Source organism: Agelaius tricolor, unplaced genomic scaffold (genome assembly GCF_023055355.1).
Source record: "Agelaius tricolor isolate 1412-34295 unplaced genomic scaffold, bAgeTri1.0.p SCAF_33, whole genome shotgun sequence".
Taxonomy (NCBI): domain Eukaryota; kingdom Metazoa; phylum Chordata; class Aves; order Passeriformes; family Icteridae; genus Agelaius; species Agelaius tricolor.
In genome coordinates this window covers 3,474,784-3,491,465 of record NW_027269293.1, presented here as the reverse complement: position 1 = coordinate 3,491,465, position 16,682 = coordinate 3,474,784, and the positions used below count along the sequence as shown (strand labels likewise).

At 46.7% G+C, this 16,682-nt stretch overlaps 1 protein-coding gene across 7 annotated transcripts in view; it reads left to right on the top strand.

The window, feature by feature from the left end:
* RFX2 (regulatory factor X2) overlaps positions 1 to 16,682 on the top strand; it is an 87,518-nt gene that overhangs the window by 56,270 nt on the left and 14,566 nt on the right. For 4 of the 7 annotated variants that reach the window (XR_011683191.1, XR_011683190.1, XM_071452251.1 and 1 more), the window contains exons 4-8: positions 465 to 544; positions 3,216 to 3,492; positions 8,980 to 9,054; positions 14,815 to 14,996; positions 16,207 to 16,326. Coding sequence is in view for 5 of the 7 variants with exons in the window: in XM_071452251.1 (XP_071308352.1) it covers positions 465 to 544; positions 3,216 to 3,492; positions 8,980 to 9,054; positions 14,815 to 14,996; positions 16,207 to 16,326 (734 nt within the window). In the remaining 2 variants the exon portion in view is untranslated. The remainder of the gene's footprint in view (positions 1 to 464; positions 545 to 3,215; positions 3,493 to 8,979; positions 9,055 to 14,814; positions 14,997 to 16,206; positions 16,327 to 16,682) is intronic. The other 3 variants (XM_071452254.1, XM_071452255.1, XM_071452253.1) reach the window with 3 other exon arrangements.

Genomic DNA, 16,682 nt, shown 5'->3' with positions numbered 1-16,682 from the left:
TTGTTTGCTTGTTTTTTTGGCATTTTTGGTTTGGTTTTTTTGTTTGGTTTTTGGGGGTTTTTTTTGTTTGCTTATTTTGGGGGTTTTGGGGTTTCTTTTGTTGTTTTGTTGTTCTTTTGGGTTTTTTGGGGGGTTTTTGGGTGGTTTTTTTGTTTGTTTTTCGGGGGTTTTATTTGTTACGTTTTTTGGGGTTTTTTGGGGGGTTGTTTGGGTTTCTTTGGGGTTTTTTCTTTTGTTTTTGGGGTTTTTTTGTTTAGGTTTTTTTTGTTGTTGTTGTTTGTTTGTTTTGGGGTTTTTTTTGGGGGGGGGGGTTGTTTGGTTGTTTGGTTGGGTTTTTGGGGTTCTTTTTTTGTTTGGTTTGGTTTTTTTTTTTTAAAGAAAACCTGAGTGTCAGGTAAGGTTGGAGCTGTGCAGTTTAACCAGCAGCTCCTGAGCAATCCCTGACCTCTTGGTGCCTGTTGCAGGTGCAGTCTGTGCAGCACGTTTATCCAGCCCAGGTGCAGTATGTGGAAGGAGGAGAAGCTGTTTATACCAATGGAACCATGTAAGAACCTCCCTGAGCTGTCCCCCTCCCTCCTTCCATGGGAGGAGGAAGAGGAGAAGCTGTTCAGGTGTTGTGTGGGGTGTGAGGGTGGTTTCCAGCCCTGGGGGTGTTGTCCTCATGGTGGGGCTGTTCTCCAGGGAATCCTGGTCATGAAAGTGTCTGAAAAATCTGAGAATTTTGTGTGGTGCCATGGGCAGCTTTAGGAGTGGAACTTCCAGAGGAAAAAGGGGCTGTTGGAAGATTTTATAGAGTCAAGAGATCCCAGAATGGCTTGGGTTGAAAAAGACCTTCAAGCCCATCTCCCTCCAGCTCCCCAACACCTTCCACCATCCCAGGCTGCTCCAAGCCTTGTCCAACCTGGCCTTGGACACCTCCAGGGATGGGGCAGCCACAGCTGTGCCAGGGCCTCTCCATTCTTAGAATTTCCTCTTCCTCCTGCCAGCTGTGCCCCATTTTGTGCCTCCTTTTGGCCTTCCCCACCCCAGTTCCTCACAAGGAGCTGCCCTCACTGTGAGCTTGTGCTGTGGGGCTGATTCATCCCATTCCAACAGAGCAAACCCCACTGTGAGAAACAACTGCTCACTTTTACACTTTCAAAGGTTTATTAAACCTTAACAAAACTTGCAACAAATAAATTTTTTAAATAAGGAATTTAATAAATTTTTTAACATAATTTTTTGAATAAGGAAAATGTTTTCAGCAATGGGAGTGCCTGTGACTGCCAGCCACGTGGCTCATCTACAAAATATCTGTCTCTTAATTGTGAGAGCCAACTATTACATTACTTATCTATAAGAAACCCCCCTTTTCCCTTTATTTAAGTCATTTGGCTTGAACAATTAACTCTTATTTTTGATTTGGATAATTTACCCTTCTTAAAAAAAGAAATTAAAATAATTCTTACCAACATCTGTTGATATGGGCGAAGACAGTGGGAAGAGGAAAAATTTTATTTGGAAATGGACAAAATGGGATTACAGAAGCCAATTCAGTCTTGCTCTTTAGTCTCTGTTGGATTAAGAGACAACTGAGGAATGATGGAGGTGTGGTGTGGCTTTCTTGCTCCCACCTTACCATGCCTATGGGGTTGCAAACAACAAGAAGAATCTTACAGTGGGAACAGGAAAAATTATTTGGAAGTGTGCAAAATGGGATTACAGAGGTTAATTTGGTCTTGTTCTTTAGTCCTGGTTGGATTAAGAGACAATTGAGGGATGATGGAGGTGTGGTATATTTCTTGTTCCCACCTCACCATGCCTATGGGGTTGCCACCCTCAGCAGGGATATAATCTTGCAGTGGGAACAGGAGAAATTTTATTTGAAATGGACAAAATGGGAAAAAAGAGATTAATTCAGTCTTGCTCTTTAGTCTTTGTTGGATTAAGAAACAACTGAGGAATGATGGAGGTATACTATATTTCTTTTTCCCACCTTACCATGCTAATGGGGGTGTGAACAAGAATAATCTTATGGTGGGAACAGGAGAAATTTCATTTGGAAATGGACAAAATGGGATTAATTAATAAATTAACAAGAGGTTAATTTGGTCTTGCTCTTTAGTCCCTGTTGGATTGAGAGACAATTGAGGAATGTTGAAGGTCTGTTACGGTTTTCTTGTTTCCACCTTGCCATGCCTATGGGGTTGCCACCCTCAGCAGGGCTATAATCTTACAGTGGGAACAGGAAAAGTTTTATTTGGAAATGGACAAAATGGGAAAAAAGAGGTTAATTCAGTCTTGTTCTTTAGTCTCTGTTGGATTAAGAGACAATTGAGGGTTGATAAAGGTGTGGTGTGTTTCGTGTTCCCACCTTACCATGCCTACGGGGTTGCCACCCACAACAGGTGGATATGATCTTACAGGAAAAATTTTACTTTAAAAATGAACAAAATGGGATTACAGAAGCCAATTCAGTCTTGCTCTTTAGTCTCTGTTGGATTAAGAGACAACTGAGGGTTGATAGAGGTGTGGTATATTTCTTGTTCCCACCTTACCATGCCTATGGGGTTGTGAACAAGAAGAATAATCTTACAGTGGGAACAGGAAAAATTTCATTTGGAAATGGACAAAATGGGATTAATTAACAAATTAACAAGAGGCCAATTTGGTCTTGCTCTTTAGTCTCTGTTGGATTAAGAAACAACTGAGGGATGATGGAGGTGTGGTATATTTCTTGTTCCCACCTTACTATGCCTATGGGGTTGTGAACAAGAATAATCTTACAGTGGGAACAGGAAAAACTTTATTTGGAAATGGACAAAATGGGATTACAGAGGCCAATTTGGTCTTGCTCTTTAGTCTCTGTTGGATTAAAGACAGCTGAAGAATGTTGGAGGTGTGGTGTGGCTTTCTCATTCCCACTTTACCATGCCTATGGGGTAGCCACTTGTAACAGGGCTATAATCTTACAGGAAAAGTTTTACTTGGAAATGGACAAAATGGGATTACACAGGTTAATTTGCTCTTGCTCTTTATTCTCTGTTGGATTAAGAAACAACTGAGGGATGATGGAGGTGTGGTATATTTCTTGTACCCACCTCACCACGCCTACGTGGTTGCGAACACAAGGGGCCAACCTTTAACACCAGGGGTTTTCTGACACTCATCCTGCTTTCTGAAGCTGTCCAGCACAGATTTCCTCTTCCAGCTCCTCTCTTTTGTCCCCTGCACAGACGAGCTGCCTACTCCTACAGCAGCGAGGCGCAGATTTACGCCCCCGCCAGCGCCGCGCCCTATTTCGAAGCGCAGGGAGGAGGAGGAGGAGGAGGAGCTCAGGTGACTACAGCGACATCCTCTCCTACAGCCATTCCCTCTCACAACATGGTGGGCATCACCATGGACATTGGGGGAAGTCAGATCCTCTCCGGCTCGGGCGCCTATCTCATTCATGGGGGGCTGGAGAACTCTAGACATTCTCTGTCTCACACCTCACGCTCCTCTCCAGCAACGGTATGTAGCCCTGCAGGCACCTCAGCTCGGGGGCCAGCAATGATTCCAAAGGCATCTGAAAAGCCTTCAGAAAATTTAACTGACCTGGCATTATCGTTGTTTATGTCTGTGACCTGCCATGAGTGCAAGGGGGAGAATAGACACTGGTGTAATATATTTATTTTTCAGTTTGGATTGTCCCTCTCGCTCAGATCGCTGAAATGATCAGCATTAGAGAAGAGAAAGCATTCATGATTCAAATATTAATAAAGCATTAATCATTTAAATTTTAATAAAGCATTAATCATTCAATTATTAATAAAACATTAAATTTGGTTTGGGTTTTTTCCCTCCCAAATAAAATATTTCGGTTTTTAAAGATTTTGGCCCTGTTTTCTACTGTAAATTTGTCTCTATTTACGTTTTGGTTTTTAATGATTTGTCCCTGGTTTCTTCTGTGAAATTTGTCTCTATTTACGTTTTGGTTTTTAATGATTTGTCCCTGGTTTCTACTGTAAAATTTGTCTCTATTTACATTTTCTACTAAATCAAACATCTCACATATGCTTACCCAAAATATTGAAATATGTCTTCAATTGTGAAGAGACCTGAGAAATTTTTCCTTAACCCATTGAATAATTATTATTATTTATTTCATTTGGAAATGGAGAAAATGGGATTAATTAACAAATTAACAAGAGGTTAATTCGGTCTTGTCTCTGTTGGATTAAGAGACAATTGAGGAATGATGAAGGTGTGAACATAAATTATGTTCAAGCTGATCATGCTGAGTGCACAGTGATCAAAAACCCTTTGTGTATGTATCTCCTACACCATTGTGTATTCTGCCCTTGCCATATGTTTAGAAAATGTCTTTTAGGGGTGATATTGATCAAACAGAAATGGTTTAAAGTTCTGATTTCTTTCTTTGGAGTGTGTCCCTCCAGCTGCCAGCTGAGGTGGCAGGTGCTGGAGCACAGCTGTGTGGGGCTGAGGGTTCCAGCTCTTCACCCAGAACAGCCTTTTTGCTGTAAGGGCTTTGATTTGGGAATCTCCCAGCCCTCAGCAGCTGCCAGGAGTGCTTGCAGCTCATTTCCTGGGGCTGCTCACCTCCCTCTGCAGACTTCTGTGTGTTTATGCATTCATATATAAATATAAATACTAATGTAGGTGTAATTCAGGGTATGTAGCCAGAATTTAAAATGTGAGCAGCATCACTAGGGAGAAAAACAGGAGTTGTTGCTACTGAGAACTCATGTAAATCTGGCCTGTTAAGTTGTTCTTTCTTTTCCCACTGAGTTTTTGAATATAGATTTTATGTTTTTTGAATCTTTGTGCTTTGAAAGGTTGCTTTGATCCTGGAGTAAATGTGCTCTGCCTTAGGCAGGCATAGGGGAAAAGTCCTTGGTTTGGGTGGAAGAGCAAATGACAGATGCTGAGGTTCTTTTCTTGGGTGAGAATTGTGTGTGTGTGTGTATTAACTGTTCATAGTTAAAAATTAGCACTGGAGCATTTGGTTTTTACTCAAAGTTATTATTTGGAAACATCACCTGTGTGGGACTGCATCTTACAAAACTGCACAACTTTACTCTTGGATTTTTAGGGGATTTTTTTTTAATGTTGTTGTTGTTTGGAGTTTTTGTAATTTCCATGGTGATGAGCATGATATAAAAGCCCAAGTGGAAAATATGTCAGTAGAAATATCCCATGAATGGATTTAGTTGATGGTTATTACATGAGATAAGGCTGTTCAGCAAAACAAAAAAAAACAAAAGAGATTTAGAAAGTGACCTTTATGGAAATACATCTGAGATAAATCCACTCTGTTGCATGTACAAATGAGCTTTCTGAAGGTATTTTAACACAAAATACCTGAGGAAGGGCTGGAAAAGGTGGGAAGGAGCCTGGCAGGCAGTCCAGGGCTGTGTCTGTGTGTCTGTGTGTGGCTGTCAGTCCCTCCAGCTCAGACCAGGGTCAGAGGGGGCTGGGGCAGAGCCTGGGCTGCTTGGAATTAATCCTGGAGTCATCTGGTGTGGGACCTTAGAGCTCATCCCATCCCACCCCTGCCATGGCAGGGACACCTCCCACTGTCCCTGAGTGCTCCAAGCCCTGCCCAGCCTGGCCCTGGGCACTGCCAGGGATCCAGGGGCAGCCACCAGGAGGGGTGGGTGGCTTAAGGACAGCAGGAACTGAATCAAATCCATGGGCAGGAACTTTATTTTCTGTTTTAATGTCCAGCCTAAACAGGGACTGGGAAAGGCTGGTGTTAAATAGGCCAGAGGGGCTCTGGCAGAATGTGGTGGGGAATGGAAAATGGAGAATGCAGAATGGAGCCAGGAAAGCCAAAGGGTTTGTCCTGGCCTTGGGGATGGACATCAGAGTGGTCAGGGATGGGAAAGGAGAGGGATTGGAGGTGGTGAGGGCAAGGAGGGCACCTCCAGAGGAAAACTGAAACATTGGGATAATTCAGGATTAGCAGTGGTCCTCAGGAGGCTGAGAGATGTTTGGTAAAGTCTGTGTGTCTGCACTAAAGAAAAATCTTGAGATACTTCAAGAAACCTCTTAAGAAACCTTCCCTCTGTGCTGGAACACCAATGTTCTGCTCCAGCAGATGGGCTGAAACAGCACAGGGAACATTCAATATCTGTGCCAACACTGCACTATTAATCTTCACCTAAATTAGTGTGGACTAAGAGAGGAAATCCTTGAGACCTCCCACAAGTGGGTCCTCAGAGCTCTTCACCTTCCTGCAGAGCAGCTGAAGAGCTTTTGGTCTTTCCCCTGTGACAGTTTTTATTGCAGATGCAAGGTGTCCTTTTGGATGGGACACCTGCCAACAGCAAAAGCCAGGCAGCATTGCTGGGCTTGCCTCAGAGCTGCTGCTCAAACAGCCCCTGAGCAGGCAGAGGAAGGAAATTGGGTCTCCCTCTGCCTCTGACTCATTTCCTGAAGGCTGTGTCAGCACTCAGGCTGTGCTTCCTTATGGTCCATCATGGTGTGGGGCAGTGAAACCCCACTAATGTGAGCCTGAATTGAGGGAGAAGTGAGGCAGTGAAACCCCACTAACCTGAGCTTGAACTGGGGGAGAAGTGAGGCAGTGAAACCCCACTAATCTGAGCCTGAACTGGGAGATGTGTGGGGCAGTGAAACCCCACTAATCTGAGCCTGGATTGGGGGAGTTGAGGGGCAGTGAAACCCCACTAATCTGAGGCTGAACTGGGGGAGAAGTGAGGCAGTGAAACCCCACTAATCTGAGCCTGAATTGGGGGAGAAGTGAGGCAGTGAAACCCCACTAATCTGAGCCTGAACTGGGGGATGTGTGAGGCAGTGAGACCCCACTAATCTGAGCCTGGATTGGGGGAGGTGTGGGGCAGTAAAACCCCACTAATCTGAGCCTGGATTGGGGGAGTTGTGGGGCAGTGAAACCTCACTAATCTGAGCCTGAATTGGGGGATGTGTGGGGCAGTGAAACCTCACTAATCTGAGCCTGAATTGGGGGATGTGTGGGGCAGTGAAACCTCACTAATCTGAGCCTGAATTGGGGGATGTGTGAGGCAGTAAAACCCCACTAATCTGAGCCTGAATTGAGGGATGTGTGAGGCAGTGAGACCCCACTAATCTGAGCCTGAATTGGGGGAGGTGTGGGGCAGTAAAACCCCACTAATCTGAGCCTGAATTGGGGGATGTGTGAGGCAGTGATACCCCACTAATCTGAGCCTGAATTGGGGGATGTGTGGGGCAGTGAGACCCCACTAATCTGAGCCTGAATTGAGGGGATGTGTGAGGCAGTGAGACCCCACTAATCTGAGCCTGAACTGGGGGAGAAGTGAGGCAGTGAAACCCCACTAATCTGAGCCTGAACTGGGTGAGACCCCACTAATCTGAGCCTGAATTGGGGGAGAAGTGAGGCAGTGAGACCCCACTAATCTGAGCCTGAATTGGGGGAGAACCCTTCCAGAAGTGGCTCCACTTTGGGGTGGGAACCAAGGGATGTGTGCTGGAGGTGGTGGCACCTTCACACCTGGATGTGGTTGCTGGATGTCACCTCAGAAACTGGGTCTGATCTCTGCTCTGCCACCCTGCTGTGACAGGGCCTGGCTTGGTGCAGGGCTGGGTTTCTCTCTCACTCTGGGGTGAGTCAGGGCAGGCAGGAGGCCAGGGACAGGGACACATCATCTGCAGATGTTTTGTGGGTGTGCCCACAGGGTGTTAAATGAGGACAGAGCAGAGCTCTGGCTGCAGGTTCTGTGTCCTTGTCCTGCCTGTGCACAGATAATGGGGTTTGGGACACCTCAAACAGGGAGCATCTGCTGGAAACAAACAGGTTCTGCTCCTGCAGGCTCTAATGAGGGGCTTGGGGAGGTTTGAGGATTTTTTTTTTCCCCATAGAGGAGCACTGGAGCTTTGGGACCAGCAGCCATCTGCTCAAGGAGCCCAGGTTCTGCCCCAGCAGCAGAATGGAGAAGACAAGAAGGGTTCAGGAGAGGCTTGAGGCACAAGGCAGCAGCCAGAGCTGGGCTGAAGGGGGGAGCAGGAGGCAGCCAAGGGGGTGAGGGGCTCCTTAGGAGCCAGGAGGTCTCACCTTGGCTGCTCTGAGATCGATAGAAACCAGAACAGGCAGCACCAAATGTTCCAGCCTGGCTGCTGAGGGAGAAATCACCCAACTGAAATGTGGCTCCTGCCTTCTTCCCTTTGCAGCTCCCAGCAGCAGAGAGCCCTCACCCGTTCCAGTCCATGCACTCTCCTTGCACCCCAGTTTTAGTTAATTTTTTAGGGTTTTTTTTGACAAAATATGAAGAAGTGACAGTAACCAAGTCATTACTGCCAGTTCTCCTTAGAAAGCCTGGGTCCAGCTCTGCAGCCAATCTCTGACCATTCCAGTCCATGCACTCTCCTTGCACACCAGTTTTAGTTAATTTTTTAGATTTTTTTGACAAAATATGAAGAGGTGACCAAGTCATGACTGCCAGCTCTCCTTAAAAGCCTGACTACAACTCTGCAGCCAATCTTTGACCATTCCAGTTCAGGCACTCTCCTTGTACCCCAGTTTTAGTTAATTTTTTAGATTTTTTTGACAAAATATGAAGAGGTGACCAAGTCATGACTGCCAGCTCTCCTTGGAAGGCATGGGTCCAGGTCTGCAGCCAATCTCTGCAGTGCATCTGCCTGGTGATGGTTTGCTCTCAGCAGGAAGGGAAAAAGAGGAGGAAAATTGCTTTTTTTATATAAATAGGCAGTGCTTTTAGTGGAAGATAAACCCCCCCTGGCCTTGCTTTGTCACCCCTGTGGGGATCCCTGCTGTGTGTCCATTTGCATGTCCCAGTAACGCCTCTGCAGCTCCATCCACATCTGTTTGCCTCTTTTTCACCAGCTTGTTGATATAAAGCATTAATCATTCAAATATTAATAAAGAAACAATAATCCTGGCTGTTGCTAACTATCTGATTTCCTTTCTTTTTCCTTTTTTTTTTTTTTTTCTCTCTCTCTCCTGTGCACGTTTTTCTTTAGCTTGAAATGGCGATTGAAAACCTACAAAAAAATGAAGGGATTACATCACACAAAAGCAGTTTGCTCAACAGCCATGTAAGTTACAATCAGAATTTACAACCTTTCCCCCTGCTTTGGTAGGAGAATTATTTCTTTGGTGTATTCAACAGCATGAGGCACTCCAAAGCAGCCTGTGATTGAGCTGTGCTGCCCAAAGCAGCCCATTCCCAAGGACAAATAGGCTGCAAAAAGTGCCATGTGATAATGTTTGCTGCTGAGATGCTCAGGAGTCTGTTATTTATTTATAATAAATATCAATATGTGTTTATTTATTTCATCTGCCTTGCAATGGAAATTGCTGGCAATCAGATAAACACATTGGAGGAAGCTCTTTTTCCTTTCACTGCAACTGAAACGTGGCTGGAAAATTACTTGTAAATCCAGAGGCATGACTTGGTGTGAATTGGGACAGATCCCCCTCAGCCAGCACACACCAAAAGCCTCTGAATGCCTTTTTTTCCCCCTCTCTCTGTGCCTCAGGAAGCCCATTCCTGTCACAATGCTGTGCTAAATCCATGTGCTGGGCCTCTCTCTCACTCTGCCAAGGATTTCCCTGCTTTGTGTGATATTCCCACTGTTCTGCTGGGCCTTTGCATCCTGGTTTGTGGCTCCCATGCAGGAGCACTGAGGGATGAGCACATGCTTGGGTGAGATTTGAGTTGATCCAGGTCATGTTGGGGTCCCTGAACTTTGTTTTCCCTGTGTTTGGATGAAGCTCAAGCATGTCCTGCACCCATAAATCCCATGCACAAAGTGGTGTTTCTCTGCTCTAACAGGTTTTCTCTGGGTTTGGGGGCTGGTTTGTTGTCATTCTTAGGGCAAAAAATAAAAACCTTTGGCTTTTTCACCCTAGATAAATACCCTGAGACAACAAAAGGAACTTTAAACCAGTCTGATTCTTTTTTCTCATTTCAAACTCCAGCCCAGGGCTCCTGGGGGAGCTCAAACTTTATTTCAGCTGGTGGAGAGTGAAGGTTTCTGGTTGTAGCTGGGGAAACACAAACCTGCAGGATCAGGCAGTTCCTGTGGTGAGCATCCCTCCCACCCCAGGCTGGGCACTCCTCAAGTGCTGCACAAGGATTGTGTTGCTCTGCAAGATTTTTCTTGTTCATAGAGGACAAAGTTTGAAATAAAATCAGGAAAAGGGCAGAGGAAGGAAAGCAAAAGGTAGAAAAGAGATTTCACTGACCACAATCTGTGCAGGTTGAAGTGGCCTCATCCAGCCCCTGATCAGACCTTCCCCACCCTGGTCTTGCAGGGTAGAAGTGAAGAACTTCTGGTCTAGGTTATGGTTCATAGTCTGGCCTAAGGTTTAAGTGCTCTTACAAACCCTGGAGCAAACAAACTCCCTCCTGAGCATGAGTGACACATCCACCCCCAGCTGGCCCCCTGAGGGTGCAGCTCCTGGGCTGAGGAACCCTCCAGGTCCTTGCTGTCCCCAGTGTCCCTGCTCAGGGAGGTGTCTGGGGACATGTGGGAATAAAAAAGGGATGAGCAGTGCCTGAAGAGGACACTGGGGAACCACATGAGGCAGTTTCAGAGCTGGAGGAGCTGCAGTGCCATGGCCCAGGGAGGCTCTGCAGCCTCTGCATGGGGAAGGTTCTTTTAGGGCTCCTCTGAGCGAGGCACGGGGCTGCAGTGAGGGACCTGAGCCCATGGAAGGGCGCTCTGATGGGAGCAGGAAGCTGGACCAGGATGGTTTGGGTTGGAAAGGACCTTAAAGCTCATTCTCATTTCATTCCAACCTCCTGCCATGGGCAGGGACACCTTCCACCAGAGCAGGGTGCTCAGAGCTCTGTCCTACCCAGCCTTGGGTACTCCAGGGATGCTCAGAGCTCTGTCCCACCCAGCCTTGGATACTCCAGGGATGCTCAGAGCTCTGTCCAACCCAGCCTTGGGTACTCCAGGGATGCTCAGAGCTCTGTCCAACCAGCCTTGGATACTCCAGGGATGCTCAGAGCTCTGTCCTACCCAGCCTTGGATACTCCAGGGATGCTCAGAGCTCTGTCCTACCCAACCTTGGGTACTCCAGGGATGCTCAGAGCTCTGTCCTACCCAGCCTTGGGTACTCCAGGGATGCTCAGAGCTCTGTCCTACCCAACCTTGGGTACTCCAGGGATGCTCAGAGCTCCATCCAACCCAGCCTTGGATACTCCAGGGATGCTCAGAGCTCTGTCCTACCCAGCCTTGGATACTCCAGGGATGCTCAGGGCTCTGTCCTACCCAGCCTTGGATACTCCAGGGATGCTCAGAGCCCTGACCAACCAGCCTTGGATGCTCCAGGGATGCTCAGAGCTCTGTCCAACCCAGCCTTGGGTACTCCAGGGATGCTCAGAGCTCTGTCCTACCCAGCCTTGGGTACTCCAGGGATGCTCAGAGCTCTGTCCTACCCAGCCTTGGATACTCCAGGGATGCTCAGAGCTCTGTCCTACCAACCTTGGGTACTCCAGGGATGCTCAGAGCCCTGACCAACCAGCCTTGGATGCTCCAGGGATGCTCAGAGCTCTGTCCAACCCAGCCTTGGGTACTCCAGGGATGCTCAGAGCCCTGTCCAACCAGCCTTGGATACTCCAGAGATGCTCAGAGCTCTGTCCCACCCAGCCTTGGATGCTCAGAGCTCTGTCCAACCAGCCTTGGATACTCCAGGGATGCTCAGAGCCCTGTCCAACCAGCCTTGGATACTCCAGGGATGCTCAGAGCCCTGTCCAACCAGCCTTGGATACTCCAGGGATGCTCAGAGCTCTGTCCAACCCAGCCTTGGGTACTCCAGAGATGCTCAGAGCTCTGTCCTGCCCAGCCTTGGGTGCTCTGCTGCTCGTGGTCCCAACTAAAAACACCTTAAATACGACCCACAAATAGTTTCTTTTTTATATTTCATAGAAGTGGCCACAAGGAAACATCTCCAAACCTGCACCTTGAAAAGAAAAAAAGGTTTTTATTTTCTCAGCCAGCCCTATGAGTGGCTTTTTCCACCCTTGGATCGAACCAGGATAAGGTTTTTGCCAGTGTTTTTTTTCAAACAGTCAGATAGAAATAAAGTTAAGGTAGAAATGAAAATTAAATGTTCCCCTGTAGTGCCAATAACAACCACAGCAGCATATGGCTGTAGAGTGATTTTATTGAACCTGATCATGGCATAAACAGAAATAAACTGGGGAATATCTGATTGTCACTACTGAACAAAATTCAGAAAGCAAACAGAAGAGATTCAGATGGAAAAAGTTTTTAATTTTCTCATTTTAAGTGCCCAATGTGTTATTAGTTGTGCAGGAAGAACAAAAATCATGATTGGAAAATTATTTCTATTCTGACAGATCTCTGTTTTAAGCTCTTTTGTGTTCTTCATAATAAATTTCTAATTCAATAGTGGGAGTTCATATTGGTGAAACTCTGCAATGTTTGAGGGAATATAAAAAGGCATTTGCAGGAAAAGCAAGCTGGGAAATGAAGGGAATCTTCTAGAAATATCAGAGATTAGAATAAAAATGCCCAGGATCAAATTTAAATGAGAAGGTTTATCTGTATCTGGATTTTCCATAGCAATACACAACTTTTATATTTTTTTTTTAAGGCTTAAGGATTAAGATTTAGGGGATAAATATCTGATGCACATTCAGTATCTTCCACAGGATAAATAAAATACCTGCTTTAAAAATTTGAAAGGATCTTAAGCAATAATCTCTTAAACATAGGGGATGGGCCAAAATTAACATAGATGTGGACAACTTAAAAACTGAATTCCTGCTGGTGTTTTATGGCAAAACCACTGGGGTCCATTTTTTGTTAGAGGGAACTGAATGGCTGGGGGAGGCTCAGGGCCACAGAAAGATTTTTTGGGGCTTCCAGGGGTGTCTGTGCTGCAGGTGGGAGCAAGAGGGTCATGATGGATCATTAACAAACCATTTATTGGAACTGTGGGGTTTGGAGAAGGGATCACCTCAAGGAGTGCCCTGGGTGGTGTGGAGCTGGGGGAAGGTGGGAGGGGGAGAAGAGGCTCCTGAAATGCAGGACAGAGGGACAAGTGGCCAGGAGGTTTTGCTTCCTTCCAGCTCCAAAGGCCACCAGAGCTGATGGGTGCAGTCACAGGAATTTGTGGTTGGATTTGGATCAGCTCCAGCTGACAAATCATGGGATGGTTTGGGTGGGAAGGGACCTCAAAGCCCATCCAGTGCCACCCCTGCCATGGCAGGGACACCTCCCACTGTCCCAGGTGCTCCCAGTCCTGTCCAGCCTGGCCTTGGGCACTGCCAGGGATGCAGGGGCAGCCCCAGCTGCTCTGGGCACCCTGTGCCAGGGCCTCCACAGGGAATTGTTCCTGCCAGGGAACAATTCCTGCCCAATATCCCACAAAAATCTCCCCTTTCCCAGTGGGAGCCATTGCCTGGCTCCTGTCCCTCCAGGCCTTGTCCCCAGTCCCTCTCCAGCTCTCCTGGAGCCCCTTTAGGCCCTGCCAGGGGCTCGGAGCTCTCCCTGGAGCCTTCTCCTCTCCAGGCTGGATAGAATAATTTTAATTACAGTTTTGGATGCAGCTGACTTTGTGCAGCAGAAGTTTCCATGTGGGTGTGTGAAGGAGACCCACAGAGCACACCCTGAGGGGGCTGCAAGGCTCTGTGTGAGAGCAGGGTGGGGCACAAGGACAGCTCAGTGGAGGTGCCAGAGATGCCATCACACAGCTCAGGTTGTCTTTCAGAGAATTATTGATGTAAAACTGCAGCCTTGTGGTGAGCTGGGACCTTGGAGTGTCACCAAGAGAAAATGGGAGGAGAGGGACACTGGGGTGGGAGTGGAGAGGGTTTGGGTGCAGCTCCATGGGCTTTGTCAAATCCCACTGTTTTCTAGGCTAAATCCATGCTCAGTTCCCATAATTGCTTGGACTCTCAGTTGTATGGAGATGTTGTGGCTGATATTTGGATTTCACAACCCAAATCTGTTTTGCTCTGTTCTGGTGGGAATGCAGCTGGTTCTGGTGCAGGGATGGAGGTCTGGAGGGAGAGGGAAGCCTGCAAAATGTTCATCCCAGACAGCCCTCACGACACTGAAAGGGCTCTTACCCACCCTGTTGATATTAGTGCATGTGTACATCCAATTCCTTCCAAAATTCAATTATTACAGCACTCATTTTATTGGTGCTGAAGTCATTTAGTTAATTAAAGGAGATTGGGGGCTTTGCATTTGAATTCCTGTGCTGACACCATGTGCTGGACCTGCCCTTTCAGACTATCTTGGTATAAATAATTTATATTAATTGCAAATTTTAATCAACAGCCATGTCAGAAGTTCAGACAGTAAATTTTGCAAAGTAGATGGATTCCCTCAGATTTTGAAGGTTGCTTTGGCAACCATTAATTTTATTGTTAAGGGAGCAGTTGCAGACATGCCAATCTTCCAATTAATAAAGACTTTGCATCAATTTGCTTCCCCTAAAATTTATTTCTCTTAGGCAATATCTCAAGATCTTTTCTCCTTGGAAAATGTGAATTTTTACAGCTTTATTTTAGGTCTGCAGGAATTCATCCGAACCCGAGGTGGACACTGAGGTGGCAGCAGGATTGTGTTTTAATGAAAAATCTGACTGGTTTTGTTTGTGCTGGGGGATTTTACCATCCTATAAACCGGCTTTTGCTATCCTATAAACTACCATAAAGTTGTATAAATTATAATTTATGTTAATTAACCCATATAAATTAATTACTCAGTTCTCTTGAACTTCTCCATCCGGACATTTAAACATCGACCTTGCCTGACTTCTCAGCTCTCTTCAGACTTGCATGTTTTTTTATTTTTCCTTGCCTGAAGCTGCAGTGGCTGCTGGATAACTATGAGACAGCAGAGGGTGTGAGCCTGCCCCGGAGCTCCCTCTACAACCATTACCTGAGGCACTGCCAGGAGCACAAACTGGACCCCGTCAACGCCGCCTCTTTCGGGAAGCTCATCCGCTCCGTCTTCATGGGGCTCAGGACACGGCGCCTGGGCACCAGGTTGGTCACAATCTGCAGTTAATCTGTCATGGTTTGGTGCTGGCACAATGCCAGTGCCCCAAGGAAAATATATTCTCCCCAGTGGCTACTGTGAGATGTGACCAGAAATAGAGCAAAGCAGGCTCCAGTTTAGGAATAAAGGAAAAAACTTTATTAACCTACAATATGTAAAAAGGAACACACATAGAACTCAGAATGAAAACCTTCCAAAACATTCCTCCTCCCCCCAATTTCCACCACAGCACAAAATAAAACCTTAGATTCTCAATCCAGTTACCACCCCTCAGATAATCAACTCTTAGTTCATCACCAGCCCTCAGATGATCAACTCTCAGTTCATCAAGGAGAGAGGAGTCCCTCAGAGGTGTATCCACGTCTTCAGTGGCCACACCAGGTGCCAATATTCAGATCTGAGCACTGATTGGTTTGACCACAACCTTCCAAAAACTCACTTCCTTATCAACCTAGGTCAAGAATCAAAAAGCAACCCTCCTGCAGCATCTCTGGTGCACTCAGAAGCTGTTGGATCTTTAGGAGGTTCAGATGTTTCTTTTCTGGGATCTATGGGAATAAATGCCACTGCACTTGGCCACATGTGGGTTTAAATTTTCTAGGGGATGACGGCATTTCATTAGTTTGATGCCTTGTGAAGGCTGAGCTAGAACAGAGAATAGACAGAGTTAGTTAATAAAGTAGGGATTTATTAAAGGGCCTCAATGGCTCCACCTTGTGCAGCATAAGAGCCCAGCCAGGGCTACAGCCAAGATGAACCAAAATGGTCACAAAAATGCACAACTGGTCACAGAGTCTCACAATTTTATAAGTTCTGCTGCATTTGTATATTGGAATTAATTGTCCAATTACATCTTTAGCCCATGAAGTCCCATCCTTCTTATTTTTCTCTCTTCAGCCCACGTTGTTTGTGCTCTTGGGGCTGAGATTTGGATCATTTGTCCTTGGTCCCCAGCTGGAGCAGGAACTGTTTTGTCTCCCTGCTCTGTGCACAGAGCTCACCACCCCCTAATATGAAGCCCAGACCCACCCACTAAAGCAGCACAGAACCTGAAAAATAGAAAAGCTCAAACCTGAGGCACCAAGTTATCCCTTCAGCCACACAAACAGTGCTTGGCAGCCGTGTGCCGCACAAAATTGGGTGTGTTGTCCAAGCAACCAGGGCCATCACTTTTAGTGACTAAGTTGATATTTCCAGGGGAAATTCCAAATATCACTACTACGGGATCCGCCTGAAGCCGGAGTCGCCGCTGAACCGCCTGCAGGAGGACACACAGTACATGGCCATGAGGCAGCAGCCCATCCACCAGAAGCAGAGGTAGGTGCCCCCTGGCCCTGCCCAAAACACTCAGTGGGTGTGAGAATCCGTTCAGCCCATAGAGCATGAGACTCTTAATCTCAGGGTCGTGGGTTCAAGCTGCATGTTGGGCGCCACCTGCAAGATCTCAGGGTTATGGGTTCAAGCCCTACGTTGGGTACCAGTGTGAGATCTCAGGGTCGTGGGTTCAAGCTGCACGTTGGGCGCCAGTGTGAGATCTCAGGGTTGTGAGTTTGAGCCCTACGTTGGGCGCCACCTGCAAGATCTCAGGGTTGTGGGTTCAAGCCGCACGTTGGGCGCCAGTGTGAGATCTCAGGGTCGTGGGTTCAAGCCCCACCTTGGGTGCCAACTGTAAG